At 44.9% G+C, this 25,844-nt stretch overlaps 1 protein-coding gene across 2 annotated transcripts in view; it reads left to right on the top strand.

Annotated features, from left to right (window-relative positions):
- Positions 1 to 394: 394 nt before the first annotated feature.
- LMNB2 (lamin B2) overlaps positions 395 to 25,844 on the top strand; it is a 44,102-nt gene continuing 18,652 nt past the window's right edge. Inside the window, exons 1-3 of one of the 2 annotated variants that reach the window (XM_075175770.1) lie at positions 395 to 705; positions 12,205 to 12,341; positions 25,502 to 25,658. In XM_075175770.1, coding sequence (XP_075031871.1) covers positions 505 to 705; positions 12,205 to 12,341; positions 25,502 to 25,658 — 495 coding nt within the window. In that variant the 5' untranslated portion in view covers positions 395 to 504. Of the gene's footprint in view, positions 706 to 1,811; positions 1,917 to 12,204; positions 12,342 to 25,501; positions 25,659 to 25,844 lie in introns of those variants that run through there. The other variant, XM_075175771.1, reaches the window with a different exon arrangement.

The following is a 25,844-nucleotide window of genomic DNA, read 5'->3' on the forward strand; positions in this document are numbered from 1 at the left end:
CACGCCCGGGCAGGGTAGGGAGCGCGCTGTGGGGCGGGGACCCATGGGGTGACCCGCACCCACCAGCACCTGAGCGTCTGCTCCGGCTGTGAGCTGGACTGCAAGCAGCTGCTGAGAGCTGAGGAGCGTGAGGAACAATCCTGGTGGGTAGCTCTGGTCCCTCCCAGTTTTATTACAAAAAAAAATCTTGCCTTCAAGATTGGCCCCTCGCTTCCTGCGCTTTGTTCACACTCACGACAGTCTAACTTTGAATTTTAATACGCGACACAAGCTACCCTTTTGGATGAGGAGCAGGCTCGGGCGTCCGGCAGCCCACAAAATGGAGGGCAGCCGGGACTACACCTCCCAGCGCGCCCTGCGGCGCGGCCATCTTGGCGCCGAGACTTCATTTCCCAGGCGGCGCGGCGGCGGGGGAGGCGATGTCCGCCATTTTATCGCTCCCTCCTCCCCCGGTGCGGCTGGATTGAATGAGCTCGCTGCCCGCCTGCCCGCGAATTGAGCGCCATGTCAGGCACCCCGAGCCGCGGCACTCCCGGCGGGACTCCGCTGTCACCGACTCGCATCTCCCGCCTGCAGGAGAAGGAGGAGCTCCGGCAGCTCAATGACCGCCTGGCTGTTTACATCGACCGTGTGCGGGCGCTGGAGCTGGAGAATGACCGGCTGCTGCTGAAGATCTCCGAGAAGGAGGAGGTCACCACCCGGGAGGTACGGCCCGGGGCGGCCTGCTGGCCCTTACCCGGGTCTCCGGGGCGGGAGGGCGAGCACCGGCGGCCCGTTGGAGGCGTTTCCCCCACTCCTTCCCGGGGGAGGAGGGGGCGCGGCCCAGGGTCTCGGCCGACCTGTTCCCGCGCGGCGCCTCCGCCTGCCTGCCCGGCGCGGGGCGCGCTGTGGCGGCTCCGCGCGGCCCCGGGCTCGATGGCGCCATGCGCGGCCTGCCCCGCCGTTCCCGCCTGGCTCTGGCCTCGGGGCGAGGGTCGCCCCGTAGCAGTGGGTTCTGTCAGTGCCCAGCCGTTAGGCTCGGGGCTGAGAGCGAGAGATGTGGGGGCCGAGGGCAGCTTCGGGCGGGGGTGTGTGTGTGGAGATCCAGTGCCTGCCTGTGTCTGTGTGGCCCCTCGGGGGCTATCAGGGGCTCTCTGGCCGCGATGTTGGGCAAAGAGGCTGCTGGTGACACCTTAAAGGTGGCTCAGGCCGGGATCGTCGCTGAGTAAAAATTCGGCACGTGGAACGACGCCCGTGGCGGGAGCGGGCCGGCGCGGCTGGCGGCGGCCGGCCGTGCTGGGAAGCGGCTCTGGGCGGCGGGGCGGGCGCGGTGCTCCTCTGGCGGTAGGGTGGCGGTTGAAGTTGCACGCTACCCTTCACACTTCGGCTGGGTAGGGCTTGCAGCCCAGAATGCCGTTCTCGGGGTCCTCCGGGTCTTCGTGTAGGTCTCATCTGCTGTGGGCTGGTTCTTTGCTGTAGTTTGTAGTCTGTTCCCCGTGCAGGCTGAGCCTTCTTAGTGTACTGGACCCCATGCCGAGCACGTGCGTCCTGTGAATTGTAGCAACCTGAATGTTACTTTTTCTTTACTGTCCCTATGCTGATGGCTGATGTGATGAGATGAAAAATTTGAAAGGGTTTAGACTAACTTTGCCTCTCACAGGAGAAAATCTTTCTTAGTCTCCACAAATGCTAGGAATCAAATCCTTGTAGTGTGAACTACTCTGATCCACTTCCTGTGATCCTGGAGGCAAAACTGGCTGATCTTTCTTCCTCAGCCATGTTTTGCTTTTCCCTCTTCCGTTGTATCTGCTTTCCCCCAGGACTCTCCTTCCCATATGGAGGAAGGATGTAGTCAGTGACTACAGCTGGAGACAGTCCCACCCATCCTGTACCAGCCCAAACCCCCTCTACTCCATCTCTTGGAGGCATTCTGCAAGGTAGGGTGTCCCACCTCCGAGATGAAGTTAAACTTCTACGGAAAGCCTGTGTTACAGCCTTTACTGTAACTTGTGTGATGCAATGGATTGCTATGCCACTGTGTGGGCTTCCCCACCCCCTGCCCTCCTTAAGGGTCTGGTTTGATGATGCTAGGGGTGGTGGGAGGAGGGTTTGAATTAATTTTGTTTAAGCAGACCAGATATGATAGTGTCTTGTTTTGGGAGTGGTTGGCCTACCTGCAATTAGCGTACACTCAGGATTGAAGTACCTTTAAAGTCCCTTTGTACCACTTAATGATATGTTATAACGTCCGTGTTTTCAAAGTAACTAGATATTTCTAAACAGAAAACATGGCTACATCACTTGTTTATAGCATGATTCCAGACAGGTCAAAGTAACCATGCCTGGTTCAGGGAGCTTCTAAGTTGTAGATCGCTGGAGGCTAGGAGGAGTATGCATTTTAAATGTAGGAGGCAGAATGTAATTCTATTGACAGCACATGTGTAACAAGAATAAGAACAGGACAAGCAGAAAACATAGATATAATCTCAATTAGATTTTTAATATGAACATAGGCCAACTCCTAATAGTAGTTCTGTGTGTTATCAATTCTGGAAAAATACTCCGATGCAGTAATCGGAAAATAAACTTGAGGATTTTGGTATAAATATTATGCTTACTTTGTCCTTGAGCTCTCCTTCTTCACTTTTCTTTCAGACTTCAAAAAAAGTCCTAATTCTTAGACGTATTTTAACAAACTTTGTCAGGATTCCTCAAGCTCTTCTTTGACACATCAGAGACAATGTAAGATACTTTAGGTGGTCTCTGGACCACATTTGTTAAATCCTTCCCCCATCCCATTAGGACAGCTTGCTTATTCTTTACATGTGTCCAGAAAAGGAGACTTTGTAGTCTTACTGTTTTGATGCAGGGTAGTGGACAGCGGTTTAGGATTGTGGGAGCAGTAAAATTTCAGATGGCTGTCAGATATTGGATTATTGGAATGGGAGAATCTTGTCCCTTCACTTTCAGGACCAATCTAGTAAACTGGATTTTCTGCTGACAATTCCGTTTTCTTGTTATAGTTAGAATTTGTGTTCATAAAATGATTAGACTTAGCATGAAATAAGATATTAATTAAAAAATAAACCCTCCAAACCACACAAAAAAAGCCCCAAAAAACCAAACAAACCCCAAAGCAACTCTAACTTCTGTGTAGAAGCATGGTTAAGTGTAGTCCAGTGATATTGGCATACTGTTCTGGCTACATCATTATATCTTTATATTAGCTCTATATGCTTAAAACAGACTACTTTCTTTTCCCAAGGTGTTCAAGATGAAAACTCCCCTTGGTTATCCTCAACTGTGTGTAAATTTGACTCTGGTGGTTGTTTTGTTTGTTTGCAGTTTTTTAGCTGTCTGAATATTGTAATATTTTTGGCTTATCTCTGGTAGTGGCAAGGAACATCATCTGCCACTGTGGTAGATGGAATGATGCATGTTGTGGGATGGCAAGCAGGAGTGACTGCTCACCAGTGGGCTCTACATTAACACTTGAAACTTCTGCCTTGAGAGCAGGTGATAGGTCCATAATCCAAGGCAAATGAGAGGTTGAGGATTGCTGTGACAAGCAGTAGACAAGGGCATGGTATGATGAGAGAGATGTTTGTCCTTTGCTTGTCGCTCCAGTATCCCACAGTGACCACATCTGAGAAAGGGGTGAGACCATTATTAACATCCTCTCCCCCCACCCCTGCATGCATGGGAACAAACGGTTGGCATTTCTGATCTTGTTCTCAAAGCTCTGGTTTAGGGGAATATCTTCTAGATGAGAGAAGTTCTGCTGATGCTGTTCAGGCAGGGACCATAGTCACTGTTCTGCTAGAGACTCTTTAATCATCAGCTGATCAGGATGTTCTTTCTCCTCGTTGTTTTAATCACCAGTCTGCAGAAGATAGAAGAAAGCAGCCTCTTTCTCCTTTGTCAGGCAATCTCCTTAGTTTTACAGACCAGAACTGCATCATAGCCTTGGAACAAAATAACTCCTGTTGCTCTTTTTGAGGAACACAGGGCTGCCACCTCTTAACAGTAGAGAAAAGGAACTTAGCAGAAGTTGAGATTCATCTCTAGTCCTCTACTAATTATAGCCCTTTTTCCTGCTTTCCCGAACCCTGTCCAATGCTGTTCTACCTTTACTTGTATGCAGTAGGCCTCTAGAGAAATAAAAATGTATACAGTAAGCCCTCAGATGAATACAAAAACATATTTTGCCTGTGTAGCTGGGGGAACCTGTAATTGTCCTCATTCTTTCTCTGTTTGCTGTCTTGCGTGAATCCGCTTGTGTAGCTTAGCCTATGACAGAAGAGAAAGTTAGCTCATCCCCTTGTTTTGCTACCTCCCTAGAATATGACTGATGCTATTTTCACTGTGTTGGGGACACTGTTACAATAACCTAATTTGTGAGGCTGGGATGGGGGAATACTGGAAGGGCTAAGAGGAAGAGTGTCCTAGAGTTCTCCTCAGTTCCCTTTCTACTAACTCACTGCCCTCTCCTGCAGTGCTTATGATTGCAGCCTTCCAGAAGAGATGTTTTGATGGGCATGGGAGATGTTACTACACTGTTCTGAGGACATTCCCACTGTTCTCACCCACAGAAAGGAGAAGTAGGGAGAAAAAAAGAGAAGATCCCTGAGAGCCTCAGCCACTGCCAGCAATTGCCCTTGTGACAAAAGCAGTATCTACAGGGGGTTCCCTCTTCACCTATGTCTTCCCAGCTCTGTGGGTATGATTGCAGGTGGCTGCAATCTTGTATGTCACAGCCTTCAGAACTTTCACTGTAGCCTCACCTGGTCTCCACTTATCGGCCAGTGCTGCAGCTACGGTGCCCTTCATGTGCACCATGTGTAGAGCTACTGTCATGACCAGGATATGTGGGTTTTGCCTAGTTGCCACCTGCAAAATACATGTTCAGATGCTGCTGTGGATGGTGGGTCACTCAAGAGTTGTAGCCTCCAAGACATGGGGTTAAATGGTCTACTGGCACTATAGGCATCATCTGGGAGGTGATGATGGTGATATGCAACACATGTCTTCATTGTTCTTGAGAACTTGACTGATGTTCTTAGTGAGTCTGAGCCATAGCTGACTGGCAGTCCTTCATCAATCCATAGCTGGATGAATAAGAACATATTGAGCCACACCTGATGGGAATCACTTATGTTTTGCACATTAATGCACGTTAATGAGATTAATGTTTCATTGCCAAATTTGTCTGGACTCACTTGTAGCTGGATGGGACATGCTTCTTGCCTAGCAGGTAGGTTCATGGTCTTCTTGGCATGTTCCCTGTGTCTTCATTGAGTGACGTCTTCCAGCTTTTCCAGTGATTGCTGTGGGCGGGTCCGTGTTCGTGTGTCTATCCTTGAACCGCTGCAAAGTGAGCTTTGTTGAGCGCTCCCTGCATAGGTCGGTAGGTTAAAGAGCATCCAGCAGTCCTGTCTTACAGACTGTGCTATAGTCCTGTCTTACAGACTGTGCTATGGAAACATCTCTATTTGCTTGTTCTCCACATGCTGTATTTCCTTGTCCCCTGTGTTGCCCAATTACAAACTTGCAGGCTCTTTCGCCAGCAAAAGAGGAAAAAAGTGAAAGCACATTCATAGTGCAATTTGTAGGGTGTCCATCTTGGCATCTGTGCAGGAAGAGTTAGGTTTGGGTGCACATTGACATGTAATGGATCAGGCTGCAGCCTGTCTTCTAGTTCCTGCTGAACTCCGTTTTGAGGTTTTAGCTTCATTTTTTCCATCGCCTTCAGATGGGGAGGGCTACATTTTCAGAGTGGAGGGATCCATTTGCTGGCCTTACCTGTCATCTGGGGAGTTTTGCTGCTTCCCAGGGGCTTGCATTCTGGACGTTGTGGAGAGGCTGCTGAGGCTCTCTTGGCCATATGACTATTATCCCTGCTGCTCTTTCATGTAGGCACCAGTGATACTTTCCAGGTCACCCCTGCCAGTATCAAACATGGCTACATGGCTCTGGATGATTGTTAACGGCATGGGGAGTCAGGTGGTGTGGGAAGGGGGAAGGGTTTGAGGATGGCTGAGCAGATCCTGCAGAACAACACTGGATTGCACAACTGCTGTTGGCAACAGGATTTTGGTTTCTACGACCATGGAACCGTCTTTCAGGGTTGATGACTGCTTCAAAGAGACAGGATCCACCTGACTAAGTAGGGCAAATGTATCTTTTGCCAACAGGGCTGGTCAGCCTGCTAAGAAGAACTTTAAACTGAGAATGATGGGGGAGGGAGAGATTCCTCTCAGGTAAGATCAGGTGAGGAAGTGGTGGATGGGGTAAGCAAGCGAAAGGCCTGGGGTTACAGAAGAGAAAGCAACAGAAAAAGGATGAAATGGAAACACCCCAAGCACATCAAGAAGGAAATGCCTACAGAACAGCCTTGTGGGGAAAGCTCTCCTGCCCTTCCTGGGGAATCATCATGCTTAGGTGCCTCTGTAATGCCTGTAACACTAAAGTGTGCAGCATGGGGGACAAACAGGGGAAATGAGAAGTCTGTGGGCAGTTACAGAACTATGACCTCATTGGGATCAGCGATAGATCACATGACTAGAGTGCTATGACGGATGGATACAGGCTTTTCAGGAAGGTGAGGAGGGGGGGTTGCCCTTTATGTGGGAGAGCAGTGGGAATGCCTGGAGCTCTGCCTAAGGACAGGTTATGAGCTAGCTGAGAGCTTGTTGGTCAGGATTAGTGGGCAGACCGAGATAGGTGACATTGTGGTATGTGTCTGCTACTGATCAAGAAGAAGAGATAAACGAGGCCTCCTTCATTCAACTGGAAGAAGCCTCACATGCCCTAGTCTTCGTGCTCTGCTGGACCTAATAATAAATAAGGAAGAACTCGTCAGGGATGTTAAGGTCAGGGCAGTGACCATAAGGCAGTTTGGGATCTTTAGAGGATGGAGCAGAGCAAAAAGCAGGACCACAACCCTGGCTATCAGAAGAGTAGACTTTAGCCTCTTCAGGGCTCTGCTTGGAAGAATCCCATGGGTTACAGCCCTGGAGACAAAAGGGGTCCATGAGAGCTGGGTTGATATTCAAGGATAACCTCCTCCAAGCTCAAGACTGGTCCATCCCAACAATTAGGAAATGGGGCAAAGATGGCAGGAGACCTGTATGGATGAGCAAGGAGGTCCTGACTAAACTCAGACAAAAGGAAGGCTGATGTACTCAATGCCTTCTTGTGGTCAGACCAGCCTTCAGGAATCTCAGGCCCCTGAGACCAGAGGGAAAGTCTGGCATAAGGAAGACACAGTCTTGGTAGAGGAGGATGAGGATAGGGAACATCTAAACAAACTGGACATAAGTCCATGGGACCTGATGGGTTGCACCCATCAGTGCTGAGGGAACTGGTTGACATCCTTGTGAGGCTACTCTCAGTTATCTTTGAAAGATCATGATGATTAGAAGAGGTTCCTGAAGACTGGAAGAAAGCTAATGTCATGCCCATCTTCAGGAGGGGCAAGAAGGAAGATCCTGGGAACTACAGGCCAGTCAACCTCACCTAAACTCCTGGACAGTGATGTCTTTGTGTCTTTTTTCTTCTCCATGCCTGCTTGGAGTCTGTGTGGCCTCTGTAGGAGCCTTTGGTGGGGGATGTTGTTCAAGCCTTTTGGGAGTCCAGGCAGACTGGCTTAGCTCAATTTCCCCTTTCTGAATGCTTGTTGACTTTTCAAACCCTTGTTCATGTGCTTGTTCCCTTGTCCACTGCTTCCCTTTAAAAAAGCCATACTGTATGACTGTTTTTTCTCCACTTTGTTGTGCTTATACATGTACCCACTACTTCTCTTCTTTTTCTGCTTACCGAATCTGTTGTGAATACCTGCTCCCTGGTTGACTGAGGAAGTCCAGTAGGTTGTGAAACTTTTATTTTGCACAAGTCATATTGATTCTTCCTCAGTATGACTCTTACTCGTGTGCCCTGTGATTCTGTTCTTCAGGTTAATGTCTCCTGTACTGCCATGGACTTCAGAGTTTAGTGATAGGTAGTTCCTATTTTAGAAACTTGTATGGCATGAGCCATCTTCTAATTCTCCAGTACAAAGTGAAGTCTAAATGAGAGCTTAAATAACATACTGATTGATTTAGTTCAAAAAGTGGACTTTAGAAAGCCATTAATACTTTCTAAACATGGTGGTTTGTTATTACTTGTTCTGTTGATCTGTTCTATGATACATTCAACTGATGCTTAAGTGCAGAAATCTCTTAAAGATTCCTCTAGTGCAAATATAAGTAAAAAAAAAAAAACACCAAAAGGTATGTTTTCACTGCATTTTTTTAGGTGGTTCTTCTACATAAACTGATTGACTTGGGGCCATAGACTGTCATGTATGCCTTTTTCATGAGCAGAGCAACAGTAATTACTTTCTACACCATTCATGAGTTGTTTTTCAAACTTCATTTTTTGGCTTGCCATGTTGTATTGTGATTATCAGAAGTCATGATCAATTTTATTTTTCTTGTCTGTACATGACCTCAGCTTTTTGAAAATGCTTTACTATGTCTTATATCCTCTTTATTTTGATCATCTTAAATATTTCTAGAAAGCAAGATGTTGTATGAAGACGACATATAAAATATTTTATTAACTGCTTTTTTTACTTGTTTTAACAAATATCTCAGTGTTCCCTAGTTGCCATGTTGAAAAAACTGCAACAGTTATAGAGATTTTTTTTTTTTGCTTCTCTTGCTTCTGCAAGGATGCTGAAACCAAGTCAACTGAGATTCTTGACAGTGTCTTGGCAAATGTGCTCCTGTGTGCTGCTGAGAACCAGGTGAAGAATTGCCTTCTCTCTTGTGGCTTCCTGGATTAACCACTCTCTGGCACTCGCTACTAGCATATGAAAATATAGCTCAGGTATCACCTCCTGGATTATAGCTTGGGCTAATTGAAACCTGTTAGAATTACTGCATTTTCTGCCTCTCTGATCTCCTGTAATGTCCCCGTTTTCCTTTGTAGCTGGAGGTCAATAATCACTGTGTAAATCAATGTTGTTTCTGTATTCTGAGTGCTGCTTGCAGTTCTCTTAGCCTATTTTAAAACATCTAGAGCCTGGAAAAAGTGTGTGAGGAAAAGGTGACAAAGATGAGCAGAGCAGCAGAATAATTTATGATCAGGAGCAAATCTGGAAAAGAGATGAGAAGAAACCTGAGGTCTCCAAGTCATGAGTCCAAACAAAGAGATTTATCTAGGAAGCAAATATTCAGCGTTTCTCACAACACAAAAACTAAAGGCATGAAATGAAATTATCAAGCAGTAGGCCTTAATCCACCAGTTGGGCTTGTATAATGCTTTTTGATGTTGTGGAAAGCAAAAGCTGAAGAGATTTGCAAAAGGATTAACAAATTAACAGTATTTGGTGACTATTGGTTTTTGGTGCCTGGAAGCAATTTTTGGCTCAGATTTTTTTTTTTAAATTTTTAGAAGTTGGGACTATATGTAAGTGAAGAATCATTGCATGTTTGCCTCGTTCTCTATACTTTTTCCCCTTAGCATTTGGTACCAGCTGTTCTTCTTACTAGCTTACACTGGAAGGATTGGCATAGGCTTCAAGGATGAATTTGTATTTTTCTCAAATGTGGGGAGCAGGAGACAATGGGTTGTGGTAACCCAAGCAAAATGATGAGAAAGAACAAATGAAGGAAGCAATTTGAATTGATAGATTCTACTGATAGAAGATGACAAAAAATGGAAGATGTTGTCAGTTTATCTCTTGCATCCAGTATTCTTTGGGAATGTTCAAGGACAGGCAGACACTATCTGGTGGCACTCTGCTCAGAAGTGTGATGAGACAAAGAACCAGAAATGGGCTTCACAGTTGCCAGATGCATTTATTCAACTTCCTTCTCTTGTTGCTGTGAATACTGGCTGTTGTTCCTATTGACTTTTTTTTTGTCCAGAAGGGGCATGTGAGGCTTATCCTAGGAGGTCCTGCTTTGGTTTAACAGTACCTTTTTAAGAATGTCTGGAAGTATCACTGTACTAGAGACCAAACTGAGTAGCAAATGTAAAGTGGTTTAAAAAAGGGAGTGGGCGAAAGAGTGTCTGTAGAGTCAAAACGAAGCAAAATCAGGTGTACACTAAACAGAGGCACTTTTGGGTCCATACTCCTCTGGAGATTTTCAGAGTCAGTAGACTCTAAGTTAAGTTCCTTCCACCAGAACAGAGTTTGAGGGGTGACAGTTTCAGGGAACAGAAATACTTTCCAGAATTTCTCTCAGTGCTGGGGGAGAAGGGTGCTTTCAATGAATAACTGTCTTGGGCTAGAAGTGTTGTCAAGCACGTAATACTAGGCTAGTTCAGCTAAGCTGGCTCTACTTACTTTCCTTTGAGTCTACTGCTATGTTTGGTTCTTTCTTCTCCGCTTGACCAGTGCTGAAAATAAACAAGATGTTATTTTTTGTGATCTAGAAAGACCATCTTGAACTGTACTCCAGTTCAGTTTGATCATCGAAAACTTTTATCAATGTTATCATGAATCCATATTCTCTTTGCATCCTGTTGTTAGAGTTCTGGTGAGGGTGTTTGTGGGTTGTTTTTTTTTTTTTTGCAGTGATTGAAGGTGTTGCTGCTCCCAGCTGTCTGCTGCCTCCCTGTGCTGGAAGCTGCAATGTGTCCTGATGTCTCAGTTATTTCTGTCTGCTCAGTGCATTAGCTTAAAATTCAAGTGAAAGTGGCTTTTTGACTAACACTTTGGACTGTGAATTGGACCTGTGTATTTCATTCTCATGTTTGTTACTGGAATAAGAGCAGAGAAGAGGATAACGTGCTGCAGGAGAAAAATACATAGTAAGCTACCACAACTGGTTATGCAGTGAATGAATCAGTCCTTTCTAATTAAGAAGCACAGTTTCTGGTACTCTTTTTACCAATAGGTTCTGAAATGGCTTTCACCATGCAATTTTTACGAACATCTAGCTATATTCTCTCTACAGGAATTGCATGAAGTGTTTATTCTCTGTTCAGAATATTGTTGTTTTGGTGTTGTTATGCTCTGTATTGTCTGTAATGCCTCAAAAGCATAAATTATTTACTGCCTGTTGTAAGTATCACACCCAACCCAAAGCTTTAGTTGAATAAAACTTGAAAGAATTAATTCTTTAAAGAAAAGAAGTAAGATTGCATGGATAGACAGCCAAGTCATTTCTAGTATGTGGTGTGCTTGTAAACTAAGGCTTCTCAGCCTTCATACTGTCATATTTTAGTTAATTTCAGAAGTTTTATGAGAATATAGTCTATCAGGAACTTAATTATATCCTGACTGCTTTTAATCAGTCTTTTTGAAGACCAGATGGTTGAGTCTGTCGTTGGTGCCACTCTGATGTTGAAATAGGCACTCCTAGGAATAGCACAGTTTGCTTACTTGTTTCTACATTTCATGCTTTGTTATGAAATTTCTCTTCCTAAAGTTGGTACATTCTGCTTTTGGCTCTTTTCACTCCCTGATTGCTCTGTTTCTGAATTTACATTAGTAATAGTTGTTCTGGTATCCTTTCACAGAAGCAATAGCAGCAATCTTATATGGTCTTGATATTTTAGCTATCTGATATACCTTTCAAGTAATCTTGCAATCTAAAAAAAATAAAGGTGTGGAAGACTTTGACGTGCCTTGCTGCAGTCTGAATAGCTGATTACATAATATATTGAGTCGGGACAGGGAGAAGTCTGTAGATCCTTATTCTCTGAGGTAGAGAACAGGAGTGGAAGCTCATTTCTGAACAGTTCACTTTTCTGTAGTTCGTCTAGTTTCAGATTCTTTTTAGCTTTATAGTGCAAGAGTCAAATTTGGCGTTGGACCTATATTCCACAAAATAAGTCTATCACCATTTATCTTTAAGTGATATTACTGTTTAAAAAAAATCTCCCAAAGCAGCAGTATTGGAAATGAGGGCGAATAATTTAAGATCTGATTGTAGGGTATACTGATCTGCTTCAGTTTATATCTTTGTAAGACTTGCACATTTCAAATATAGTATGTTTTGTTATGTCCCACTGGGAATAAAAATTAAATCTTGTCTTTGGGACTAGATCACATCTAATTGTAGGTGCATATTAATTGAAAATGTTTGATATAGGATGTTCTTGAACAACAGAAATCATATCATACACCCGTTTTTCAAAGAAAGCTACGTGAAACCTGGTGCTGTATTTCAGTTCTTTGATAGTTAGTCTTTGGGATGTTCTCATATCTGCATACTTTTTTCCCCTTAGGTGAGTGGAATCAAGAGTCTCTATGAGTCTGAACTGGCTGATGCTCGAAGAGTTCTGGATGAAACCGCCAAAGAGAGGGCTAGATTACAGATTGAAATAGGAAAACTGAGAGCGGAACTTGAGGAGTTCAATAAAAGGTAAGGGAAGTCCTGCATGAGATTTTTTTTTTTAAATTAGAATGGGCAATATTTGCAGTGGGAATAATACTATTGATGCATCTTAAAATGCCTTTTGGAAACATTGCAGATCAATGAGAAGATACAGGCTTGTCAGAGGGAAATTCCTCAGCTTGTTGGTACAGCTAGTCAGAGCAGATAATCCAACCAGTATATACACAAATGTATTTGTAGATATAAGATTCATATACTGTGATTTGAGCAATTCAGACATCTAGAGGCTGAAACGATGGGTTGTGCCTGCTTCTGTCCTATTGTACCTCTCCTTATGTGAGCATGCACATGTGCAGCTGCTTGGTAAACTTGGATTGAGAAACTGATACAGATTAAAATTGACCCAGTGATTTCCAGTGATCTGGTTCACTGGAAATGAAGGAAAAGGGTGGCGCTGAGCAATTTGGGAATATGGAAGCAGTGTTGCCTTGAAAATACTTGAAGCCACAATGTAAGTGTGCTGAAAAAAGACCTTGTACCAACTACATTTTTAAAAAATGCTGTTCAGTCTGCATCAAAGAGAATTGGCCTAATAAACTAGCTACTGAAGCCAAATGTAATCCATTATTTCTATTCCCACTAGGGAGCTTTTTAATCAAATACTGTTTAGCAGTTGAAACTTCATTTTAAAATGAATATATGTGGTGGCAAAATTATTTTTTTGCTTCTGATTGAATTTTGGTAACTATTTTAGTAGGTAAGATTTGGGAGTTAGAGATTTTTCCTGAACATGTCAGTATGTACATCACCTGAATATGAATGTTGTTGGCCATAAAATTGCTTTTAATCCAGCAGGGCCAGTACAGGCCTACTGTAAGTCTCCCATCTCCCTTCATTTGCATCTAAGTGGTTATAGAAGGAATGAAGTGTTTCCCTCCCTTGTGGTTTTTTTTCTGACTTGCTAGTTGATGTATGATGACGTATTTTTTGTTTTCTCTGTAAACTTTGTTATATCACTCGATCTTCATTTTCTGTGCTGGGCCTTCTTGTTAAAGTCAGCCATCAGAGATATTTTGTGGACTTTGCCCCTAAAATAACTGTCCAAATATGAAATAGCTATAGCGTAAGCAACTCTATTTGAGTAAGTCACTCTAAAGCCTATTGAACTTGATGCATAGTTCATACCAGAAGATATGTCTGCATGTGATCAGACGACCTGTGCGCTAAAATCTATGGACTCAGTTAGCTAGGCCTTTGTTAACCATAAAAAGACCCTATGGTAACTAGATCAGACGTAAACCCCTAAAGTTAAGCGAGATGAATACCACCCAGTCCTACTGTGATGTTCCTGTTGGGACTGATTTCCCCTCTTAAAAGCCTTAGGCCAGCAGTCGTGGCGTTTATTTCAGATAATATATTTTGCATGGCAGATGGTGTTACAACCATCAAGGTTGTCTCTCTTGTCTTGGTGATAGCAAATACTCCACTTGCTTGGCTTTTAAAGCAAGCTCCCAAAGAGAGCAGCAGCGGTAACTGGGAATTTGGTTCATATCTCCTGTTCTGCAAGATGCTTATTTCTATATTTTGATTAAGGTATCCTTGTCAGAAGTATCTTCACTTGGCAGCTAATCAGAATCGGTGCCAATTGATTCCAGTTCTTTAGGCTTTTGATAGCGCTAAGAGATTTTACAAGTACCTTAGAATCATAGAATCATACAGGTTGGAAAAGACCTCTAAGATCATCATGTCCAACCGTCAACCCAACACACCATGCCCACTACACCATGTCCCTAAGGGCCTCACCTACACGTCTTTTAAATACCTCTAGGGATGGTGACTCAACCACGTCCCTGGGCAGCCTGTTCCAAGGCCTGACCACTCTTTCAGTAAAGAAATTTCTCCTAATGTTCAATCTAAACCTCCCTTGGCGCAACTTGAGGCCATTTCCTCTCGTCCTATCGCTGTTACTTGGCAGAAGAGACCAACACCCACCTCGCTACAACCTCCTTTCAGGTAGTTGTAGAGCGCAATGAGGTCTCCCCTCAGCCTCCTCTTCTCCAGGCTGAACAACCCCAGTTCCCTCAGCCGCTCCTCATCAGACTTGAGCTCCAGGCCCTTCACCAGCTTCGTTGCCCTCCTCTGGACACGCTCCAGCACCTCCATGTCCTTCTTGTCGTGAGGGGCCCAAAACTGAACACAGGATTCGAGGTGCGGCCTCACCAGTGCCGAGTACAGGGGCACGATCACCTCCCTGCTCCTGCTGGCCACACTATTTCTGATACAGGCCAGGATGCCGTTGGCCTTCTTGGCCACCTGAGCACACTGCCGGCTCATGTTCAGCCGGCTGTCAACCAGTACCCCCAGGTCCTTTTCCTCTGGGCAGCTTTCCAGCCACTCTTCCCCAAGCTTGTAGCGTTGCCTGGGGTTGGTGTGGCCGAAGTGCAGGACCCGGCACTTGGCCTTGTTGAACCTCATACATTGGCCTCGGCCCATCGATCCAGCCTGTCCAGGTCCCTCTGCAGAGCCTTCCTACCCTCGAGCAGATCAACATTCCCGCCCAACTTGGTGTCATCTGCAAACTTACTGAGGGAGCACTCGATCCCCTCGTCCAGATCATTGATAAAGATATTGAACAAGACCGGCCCCAGTACTGAGCCCTGGGGAACACCACTCGTGACCGGCCGCCAACTGGATTTAACTCCGTTGACCACAACTCTCTGGGCTCGGCCGTCCAGCCAGTTTTTTACCCAGCGAAGAGTGCACCTGTCTAGGCCGTGAGCCGCCAGTTTCTCTAGGAGAATGCTGTGGGAGACAGTGTCAAAGGCCTTACTGAAGTCCAAGTAGACCACATCCACTGCCTTTCCCTCATCCACTAGGCGGGTCACCTGGTCATAGGTCGGTCAAGCAGGACCTGCCTTCCATGAACCCGTGCTGGCTGGGCCTGATCCCCTGGTTGTCCCGGACATGGCTCGTGAGCACCCTCAAAACAAACCGCTCCATGATCTTCCCTGGCACCGAGGTCAGGCTGACCGGCCTGTAGTTCCCCGGATCCTCCCTCCGGCCCTTCTTGTAGATGGGAGTCACATTGGCGAGCCTCCAGTTGTCCGGGACCTCCCCCGTTAACCAGGACTGCTGGTAAATGATGGAGAGCGGCTCGGCAAGCTCCTCCGCCAGCTCCCTCAGTACCCTCGGGTGGATCCCATCTGGCCCCATAGACTTGTGAACGTCCAGGTGGCGTAGCAGGTCATTAACTTCATCCTCTTGAATTATGGGGGGTTTATCCTGCTCGTCGTCCTTGTCTTCCAGCTCAGGGGGCTGAGTACCCTGAGAATGACCACTCTGACTACTAAAGACTGAGGCAAAGAAGGCGTTGAGTACCTCAGCCTTTTCCTTGTCCTTGGTGGCAACGTTCCCCCCCGCATCCAATAGAGGATGGAGATTCTCCTTGGCTCTCCTTTTGTCATTAACATACTTAGAAAAGCATTTTTTTTTGTCTCTCACGACAGTGGCCAGGTTGAGTTCTATCCGGGCTTTTGCCTTTCTAATTTCCTCTCTGCACGACCTAACACGATCCCTGTACTCTTCCTGAGTTGCCTGCCCCTTCTTCCACAAGTGATAAACTCTCCTTTTTTTCCTGAGTCCCAGCAAAAGCTCCCCGTTCAGCCAGGCCGGTCGCCTTCCCCGACCGTTCTTCTTGCGGCACTTGTAGTGTGTTGTGCACTTAAAGTGATGGAGATGGTATTTTCCCTTGGGTCATCTCCCTTTCCCTTTGTTTAGACAATTGAGTTGCCCTTTATCAGTCACTTCAATGACTGGTTAATTCTGCAAGACTAATTTCAAACATATTTTTGTTTTCTGAGGTAGACTAAATATGAGGAAAATATACCTGGTTTTCTCTCTGTTCTTACAGTTCATAGGAGTAGAATTGAATCCTTTCTCAGCTTGAAAGTTTATTTTACCAGATTGCTTCCAGTCCCCGAGACACTTGTAATGTACTTGGAGTTTTCTCAGGGTGCCTAGCTTGGGTCATGTGGAAAGTTATGCTTGTGACGTGGCTAGATTTTATATGTGATTCTTGCAAATGCAGCTTTTAAGTCTGTTTGCCTGGTTTGCACGGTGTCCACTTGACACTGAGCTCATGAATGAAGTCCTCCCTGTCCATGATGACAGTCAGATGGTGTTTCTCACAAGCCAAGCTTGCTTCAATGCTTTGAGAACTGTGTATAGTGGAAGAGTAGGTTAGTGTGTAATTTTATGTTCACTGTAATTACCTCAGTCTCTCTTTCAAGTTTATGACAGAGGAGGGGCTTAAGGATGCAAGCACAGTCTGGCCAGGAGGTATTCTAGACATTGCCACTTCATTGTTCACTTGGAATAGGTTGGGTTGCTGGGACAGGAGATAATAGACTTCCATTTTGGGACATCTCTCCTCTGGTCTCCCGTGTGAGAGAGGGAGAAGAAAAGGGATAGTTGGAGTAGGCAGAGTAGGGAAAACAGTGGCTTGAAAGGATATCTGGAAAATGTTTCTTCAACATTAGACTGAATTGAATTTTAGTTGCTGAGCCACAGGCTTGCAGGGCTTTTCTAGCTATAGGATCCAAATATAGCCAACCTACTGCTTCAAGAGCTGTCTTCCCCTTTCTCTTTTCTCCTAAAGCCTAGGTTTGTGAACATGAAAAGCCACTTCCTGAAGGCACTAGGGATGCTCCAGGGAGGCCACAGGGTGTGGTTGGGTGTGGTGACATCAGGCCTAGTTTGTGTCCAAAGGAGAGCCTGAAGTTTACCCTGCTCTTAGTTTGTTCCTGAGGCTGTCTTGCACAATTCCAATGGATTTGGGAAGCAGCTGACCAACCTGCAGCAAGACCCTTTGCTGGTACACAAGGATTTGTGACAGGGTCTATGGTCTAGGAAAGAACGTGGTTTGTCTATCAGTGTACTGGACTTCAGAGCAAGCATTTATGCTTATGTCTTTCTGCAACTTGTTCAGACACTGACAAATGATACTACCCCGGTATTCTGTGTGAGTACAAATTCAGCTCTTGGGGTTTGGATGCCCTGGCACATATTTTGATTATTTCAGATTTTTTTAACTTACCATGTTACTGATCTAACATTTTCTGGGTTTTTTTAGTGCTTGGGATAATTGGACATCATCTTGCCTAGTAAGCCAACAAGAAGCATCCCAAGGCATTTCTAGAGTGGTTTGTATTGGATTGGACCAAAGGTCCATCTAGCCTTGTAATCTATCTCTGTAAGAAGCCACTCATAGGCATCTAGAGAAGAGTATAAGAACTGTACAAGAAGAGTATAAGAGTATGCATAACAACACTTCTCTGGAATACTCTTCCAGTCTTCAGCAATTCCCTTCAGCTAAGGGACTGCCTGCGGTCCAGCTGGATTCTGTGTAGTAAGTCTTCACGAGTTTTCATTTCCCAGTATCCTGAGACCATCTGTTTGTAGTGTTCTTAGACTTAGCAAGGGGATTCTGAGCTTACCTACATTTTGTATGAAGAAAAACATGTTTTTGAATGTGCCAGCCCAGTTCCATTTGTTCATTTATCCCCTAATTTTTGTATTCTCCTTCATATCTCCTAAGGTTTTCTCTTTAATGATGTCTTTTTTCAAGTGGAAGCATCTTACCTACTTAGTTGTTGCTTCTACAGAAGCTGCTCTGTGCCTTCAAGCAACATTTTACCCTCTCTGTCATTTTTCCTGGTTTAGTGTATCCACTTGGGGAGGAAGGCTGCAGAATTCGAACTTCAACCAGTATTCAAGATGTGGTTGTACCATAACAATGTTCAATGTCTTGTTCTGTATTTTATTACTAGTAATTTCTTAAATACAGTTGTATTTTGAGTGCTCCTGAGCTGCTGATGTGTGAAGAAGGGTAAGCTCCAGATAGTCTTTTACATCAGACTCAGAGATGTCTCCCAAGACCTCTCTGCATTGCATGGGTACTACAGAGCCTAGAAGTGTTTTGTGGTAACCAGATCTGCCATGGTCTCTTTGGGCAGAGGTGAGATAAGGCCCTCACAGAGCCTTGCTATGCAGGGTTCTTACCCCTGCTTACCCCCCTTACCTTCCTTTTACAAAAGCCAAATTGACTCTGAATCTTCACATTCTTCTGTGCTTATGCATATGCCCACTACTTCTCTTCATTGATGCCTTTGTCTGATTTTACCCATATAAATATCAGGGTCTGAGTTTCTCCATTTGAAAAATTGGTATTTCATTTGTCATCTTCCTTAACAAATTGTCATTCTCGTCAGGTCCTGCTGAAGCTGCCTTATCTCCAGGCTGGTCAGACTCTGTTCCCTCAGCCTCTTTTAACAGAGCATGTAGTCCAACTCTCTGACCACCTTGGTGGTCTCTGCTGAACTTGCTCCAATTTATCAACATCTTTATTGCACTGGGGGGGTCCATAACTGGATGCAATAATGGACACACAAGTGATCTACCGAGTGCTGATCAGAAGGGGATAATCGCTTCCCGTGATTTACCAGCCATGTTCCTAATAATACAGCCCAGGATGCCTTTAGCCGCCTTTTGCTTGTGTGCCCTACTGGTTCATAGAATCATATAATGGTTTGCATTGGAAGGGACCTCTAAAGGTCATCTAGACCAACCCCCATGCAGTGAGCAGGGACATCTTCAACTAGATCAGGTTGCTCAGAGCCCTGTCCAACCTGACCTTGAATGTTTCCAGGGATGGGGCATCTACCACCTCTCTGGGCACCTGTTCCAGTGTTTTACCACCCTCATTGTAAAAAATTTCTTTCCTATATCTAGTCTAAATCTACCCTCTTTTAGTTTAAAACCATTCCCCCTTGTCCTGTCGCAACAGGCCCTGCTAAAACGTCTGTCCCCATCTTTCTTACTGTGTTCTTAAGTATTGAAAGGCTGCAGTAAGGTCTCCCTGGAGCCTTCTCTTCTCCAGGCTGAACATCCCCAACTTCCTCAGCCTTTCTCCCTGATTATTTTTGTGGCCCTCCTCTGGACCCACTGCAACAGGTCCATGTCTGTCTTGTGCTGAGGGCTCCACAGCTGGACGCAGCACTGCAGGGGGGGTCTCACCAGAGCAGAGCAGAGGGGCAGAATCCCCTCCCTCGACCTGCTGGCCACGCTGCTGGTGATGCAGCCCAGGGTACAGTTGCCCTTCTGGGCTGTGAGCGCACATTGCTGGCTCATGTCCAGCTTTTCGTCCACCAGTACCCCCAAGTCCTTCTCAGCAGGGCTGCTTTCAATCCCTTCATCCCCCAGCCTGTATTGATACCGGGGGTTGCCCCGACCCAGGTGCAGGACCTTGCACTTGGCCTTGTTGAACCTCAGGAGGTTCACACGGGCCCACTTCTCGAGCTTGTCCAGGTCCCTCTGGATGGCATCCCATCCCTCAGGCATGTCAACCGCACCACTCAGCTTGGTGTCATCTGCAAACGTGCTGAGGGTGCACTCGATCCCACTGTCTGTGTCATTGATGAGGATATTAAACAGTACCAGTCCCAATACAGACCCCTGAGGGACAGCACTCGTCACTGACCTCCATTTGGACATTGAGCCATTGAGCACTACCCTCTGGATGCGTCCATCCAACCAATTCCTCGCCCACCGAACAGTCCACCCATCAAATCCATACCTCTCCAGTTGAGAGAGAAGGATGTTGTGGGGGACCGTGTCAAAGGCCTTACAGAAGTCCAGGTAGATGACATCCATAGCCCTTCCCATGTCCACTGATGTAGTCACTCCATTATAGAAGGCCACTAGATTGGTCAGGCAGGACTTGCCCTTGGTGAAGCCATGCTGGCTGTCTCGAATCACCTCCCTGTCCTCCATGTGCCTTAGCATAGCTTCTAGGAGGACCTGTTCCATGATCTTCCCAGGCACAGACGTGAGGCTGACAGATCAGTAGTTTCCAGGGTCCTCCTTTCTAACCTTTTTAAAAATGGGTGCAATGTTTCTCTTTTTCTAGTCACCACAGACTTCCTCTGACTGCCACGACTTTTCAAATAAGATGGCAAGTGGCTTGGCAACTACATCAGCCAATTCCCTCAGGACTCTGGGATGTGTCTCATCAGGTCCCACAGACTTATGTATGTTCAGGTTCTTCAGGTGGTCACGAACCTGATCTTCTCTTACAGTGGGAGGGACTTTGCTCTCCCAGCCCTTGTCTTGCGGTCCATCCACTCAAGAGGTGTGGGAAGAGAGGTTGCCAGTGAAGACTGAGGCAAAAAAGTTGTTGAGTACCTCAGCCTTCTCTTCATCTGTTTCTACCAGTTTGCAGTCATGTTCATCAGCAGGGGTACACTTTCTTTGACCTTTCTTTCCTGGCTGACACTCCTACAAAAGCCCTTCTTGTTCTTTGTGTCCCTTGCCCTGTCCCTTGCCAAGCTGTGACTTGGCCTTCCTGACCCCATCCCTATACAACCGGGCAGTCTCCCTGTACTCTTCCCAGGATACCTGTCCCTGCTTCCACTGCCTGTGCATTTCCTTCTTGCCCTTTAGTTTGACCAGCAGGTCTCGACTCATCCATGCTGGTCTCTTGCCCTCCTTTCCTGATTTCTTACACTTGGGGATCGAGAGCTCTTGTGCTCTATGGAAAGTATCCTTAAAGATCTGCCAGCTCTGTTCTGCTCCCTTGTCCCTGAGGGCAGGTTCCCAGGAGGTCCTATTGACTAACTCCTTGAACAGCTGGAATTTTGCTTTCCTAAAATTCAGGGTCCTGACTTTACTCTTTGCCTGACCCATATCCCTCAGGACTGCGAACTCCACCAGTGCATAATCACTGCAGCCCAGGCTGCATCCAATCCTGATGTCACCAATTAACTTGCTTGCGTTGGTGACCATTAGGTCCAGTATCACATCCCCTCTGGTAGGGCTGTCTATTACCTGGCTTAAGAAGTTATCCTCAATGCTCTCCAGGAGTCTCCTGGATTGCCTACAGCTTGCTCCTTTTCCAGCAGGTGTCGGGGTGTTTGAAGTCCCCCAGCAGGATGAGAGCCTGTGAGCGCGATGCCTCCTGTAGCTTGAGTAAGAAGGCTTCGTCAATAGGCTTTCCTTGATCGGGTAAACGAGGCCTGTAGTAAATACCAACCACAAGGTTCCCTTTGTTGCCTCAGTCTCTAATTCTTACCCATAAGCTTTCAACCTGCTTGTGGCTCTTCTTCAGAGACAGCTCTTCATAATCTATCCATTTCTTGATGTAGAGGGCAACGCCTCTGCCTCTCCTTCCTCACCTTTCCCTTCTGAACAGCCTGTAGCCATCGATAGCTGCACTCCAAATCCATGGGATTTGTCCCACCAAGTTTCAGTAATGGCAACTAGGTCGTAGCTTTCTAGCAGCACGGTGGCATCCAACTCCTGTTTGTTGCCTGTGCTGCATGCATTGGTGTAGAGGCACTTCAGCTAGGCTGTTGGCCATGTCACCTTCTTAGAGGAACACATCTTAATTCCTTTGAGGTATTTCATTGGTGTTTCCCTGTTCTCAGAGCAACAGACTGAGGACCCTCGCTGGCACCCTGTCCCTCTAACCTTGGCGTGTCGTCCCACAGCTTGTCATGACAAGCCTGACATTATCCCTCTCCCCCTTCAAGTCTAGTTTAACTTTAAGTAATGTTCAACTGTAATTTCTTTAGAGGGAGCTTTGTCATAGAGTGAAACTAGTTTTAGTTCCAAATTATCAATTCATCTGTGGAAGATAGGGAGGAGCTGTTGCTTAAGATGTTGGCATCCATACACATTTAAATTCAGTTTACAAATAAATAATGGGATATATGATTTCATGACATTACAAGTGGGATTCAGATGCCTGAACATCAATGTCTCTTGCAGTGTAGACATTGCCAGTTGACAGTTATCCTGTGCTATGGTATGAACCTTCCATGGGTCCTTTTTGTGTCATATGTGCCAGTACAATGTGGATGTTGCAGGAATTAAGCTGAAGCATCCAGATCTTATCTTAACTAAACTTAAAAGGGTTTTCTGTGAGGGAGGTCTTCTGGAAAAGTATCTTAATTTTCCAATCATTGCCTTCATTGTTGTCATAAAACTGCCTGTGTTTTTTAATTGTTTTTGTGGTATGGGTAGTTTTTTGGGGGGTTGGTGTTTTTTTGGTGTTATTCACAATATACATATTTGTCATTGTGCTTTACCATGTTCTTTGATCAGCAATCCAAGTTACAATTAATGATCAAGTTTCAAATGTAAATTAAGAAACAGAAAACCCTTTGAGGTAGGGGCCTTCACACTGCTTGGGACCATTGTCTTGCAATGAAAACTACTAGATAGAATTGTATGTGTTTGTTATTTATAGCATTTACTTTTGTTGCAAGATGCCAGTAAAATAAGAAAGAAACATCCTGAAACGAAATTGAACATGAGACTTATTTAGGAAAAAAAAGGAATTTTTTTCTATTGAGCCAAGTTCATAACTAAGTTCCTAAAGAAGTTGGATAGTTTCACTTTTTATAAAGTGAAATATCTTTAGGATGTTTTAACACTGTTTATATGATATAAGGAACAGCTTAACTTTTTAGTTTCAAGATGTTTGTATCAGGAGTAAGTTCATATTTTTACATCTAGGACTAAAATAGACATTCTGATATCATTCTGAAGCAAGTATGGTTCTTTCCTATATGTTATGTAACAGCTTCAGGCGCTTTTGTGTGCATCTTTAGCTGCTTGACAAAGCTTTTGACTGCTTGAGGGAGGGAGGAGATGAGTGGAGGAGGTATAGATGGGTGGAACAGCACCCTCCCACAAGACTACTGAACCAGACCTGGTATAGTGATCAGGGTGCATTCAGTCATAGCAGAGGTAACTTTGATGGCCTGGTTAAGGAAAGTCTCCTGTCCTGATGTTCATGAAGTGTCTGTTCATATCTTTACCAGTGTCACAGGTCCCCCAGCTCACGCAAAGCCTGGAGGTAATACACATAGGCTTCATCCATCTGCTCCTTTTAGCAGTCTTCCTGCTTGAGCTGCAAGCTTGCAACTCTGAGTTGTGTGAGTGTCTTGCTGCGGCTTCCTCTGCTTGCTACCCCAGCGTGGTCACTGAGATATTTCCCTTGAGCAAATTTGGCTGCTTTCTGGAAAAAAGAGCTCCAGAGGGTTACCCTAACCTGGTGTCCTTCAAAGAACATTGGCACATCTCAACAGACATATTGACTGCCATTTGTAACTTCCAGGCATCTCAGAGACCCCCAAAAGCAGATTGCACCTTTGTAAAGCCTTCTGTCAATTTTTTGCATCAAGACAATAAACCAGGCTGAAATTATAAATGCAAATAAAAATGTGAATGAAAGCAGCTTGGAGTGTTTTCCAGTGTTCATGAAGGAGCAGAAGTTACTTATCACTGTCAGGAATTCTTTATGGTGCTTTGTCAAGCTGTACATTGAACACTTCTATTCATTCCCATCTCCCTGGGAGTATTTGCATGCTGCCTAGCTTCTGCAGGTGGGAGGAAGCTAATGGGCTGTGTAACATACACTGCTGTTCATACTCGGTGTGAAGTGGCACTTGCCCTTTAGGTTCTGCACAGACAGAAGGTTTTCAGATCGGATTGTCTGTGACACATGCACACTGGCTTGTTTTACTACATGACACGTGATGCAGGGGCATGTGTCTGAAGAGTCTATTTTGGAGACTTTCTTGTTGCTGCTAAGTAACTTTCTTTTAAGTAGAAGTCATGTTTTGTCTGTGTCTCCTGCAAGCTGCTGAGCTGAAGACATTGCACATATGTTGCAGAATAGGATTCATAGTGACAGATTGGACCAATGATTAAGAAAAATTGGTTGCAGTTAAATGAAAACAAATTCAGAGATCTACACAAAGGAGTGCAAAGAGAACACGAGCCTCATAGCTAGAGCATATCACAAAATGTGTGTCAATTTATTCTGTAGTTAGAAAAAGATGCACATCATGCTGAAGTATGTAAAGAAATACTGTCTGTAGAGCACACCAATACCCCATAAAGCAGGATTTTTAAAAAATAATTCTGGGCATCGCATTTTCTTAGAGTTATGGGCAAATTAGAAATTCAAGAGGACAGTACAAGTGATCAGAAGTTTGGGAACCAAGACTCAGGATTTGGGCTGGGGAGTGAAGTTTGTATAATCTAGAGCAGTGGTTTTCAGCTTTTTTTTCCTTTGTGAGCATAATGTTTTTTCCATGTTTGGAGTTGCAGACCAAATACAGAGCTTTTTAAAGCCTATAGGTACTAGGACTCCTCTTCAAAGTTATTTCTGTGGGCCCTTAAAAGCAGCTCACTGACCACAGGCTGAAAACTACAGATCTATAGAAGAGAAGTTTGAGGAAAGGGAAGGAGGAAAATTAATTCTAAGATGGTCTAAGAGAAGAAGACAAAAAGCCATTCCCTGCATTTTTGACGATGTGAGACTAGAATCGCAAGCTTAAACTGCAGCAAGGAAGGATTACTTCACATAACAAAACAGTTTTTTAATAACATAATGACACAGACCTAGAGAAGCTGCAGAAAATCAATATGTTAGAGGAAAAGGTAGACAAATACTTGGTGGGAAGGAGGAAGATGACCTCGATTTCTGTGAGTTTGATATAACAGCTCAAATAATCATATTCGAAGTGACCAGAGTTGCTTTGCTTGTAGTGAATACTGCTGAAGAAATACTGGTTTATTCCTGAAAGGTGACCACATTTCCATACTGGATTACTTTACTACTTTGTGTGGGAATACATCCTAGGGAATGGGCTTGGCCACATCAAGTACAAAACACTGGGGATGCTCATGGGTCTCTTTGGGAGATGCATGTGTACTGCTTCTCAGGGGCTGTAGTCCAAAGTGATAGGTGTCAGCAATTAAATGTGCTGTGCAGCAGCGAGATGAAAAAATACTCTTTACACCTTGTGTGTAAAGTAGCTTTATTGTCATCTTTTAGCTGTCAGAGTTGCTGTCTTGTTTTTCCCTTGCCTGCCCATGACATATGTTCTACTTTATTAGGCAATGCATTTACAACACATTGGTACAAACTGTGAGTTTTAAGAGGTGTTTATGATTACTTTCATTAGTTGCATTTGCAGGTTACTCTAAGAGCCACCTAGTGGTACACTAATCCTAATAAAATGTGTATAATAACAAAATATCTCTAGTTGTAACCAAGACATGCTCAAGATGTGTGTGCATCCACGTATAAATATAATTAACTTTTGTTTTTTCAGCTACAAGAAGAAAGATGCTGATTTGTCTGTGGCTCAGGGTCGCATTAAGGATCTTGAAGTGCTGTTCCATAGAAGTGAAGCAGAACTCAATACTGTCCTGAATGAGAAGCGCAGTCTGGAAGCAGAGGTGGCCGATCTGCGTGCCCAGCTTGCTAAGGTATGGCAGTGAATGTTTCCTTGCTTTAGCACAGGAGAGGCTGTGTATTGTAAAATCTGTTATTTTTCTTTGCAGTTAGTTTGTAGTCTGAACATCAGTGATCCAGCTCGCTTACTGCTGAACCTTTGCCTGCCCCTCTTGGATATAAAAACAAATTGTAAGAAATCTTTGTAAAGCAACCAAAGC

The sequence above is a fragment of the Calonectris borealis genome, chromosome 28, assembly GCF_964195595.1.
Source record: "Calonectris borealis chromosome 28, bCalBor7.hap1.2, whole genome shotgun sequence".
Taxonomy (NCBI): Eukaryota; Metazoa; Chordata; class Aves; order Procellariiformes; family Procellariidae; genus Calonectris; species Calonectris borealis.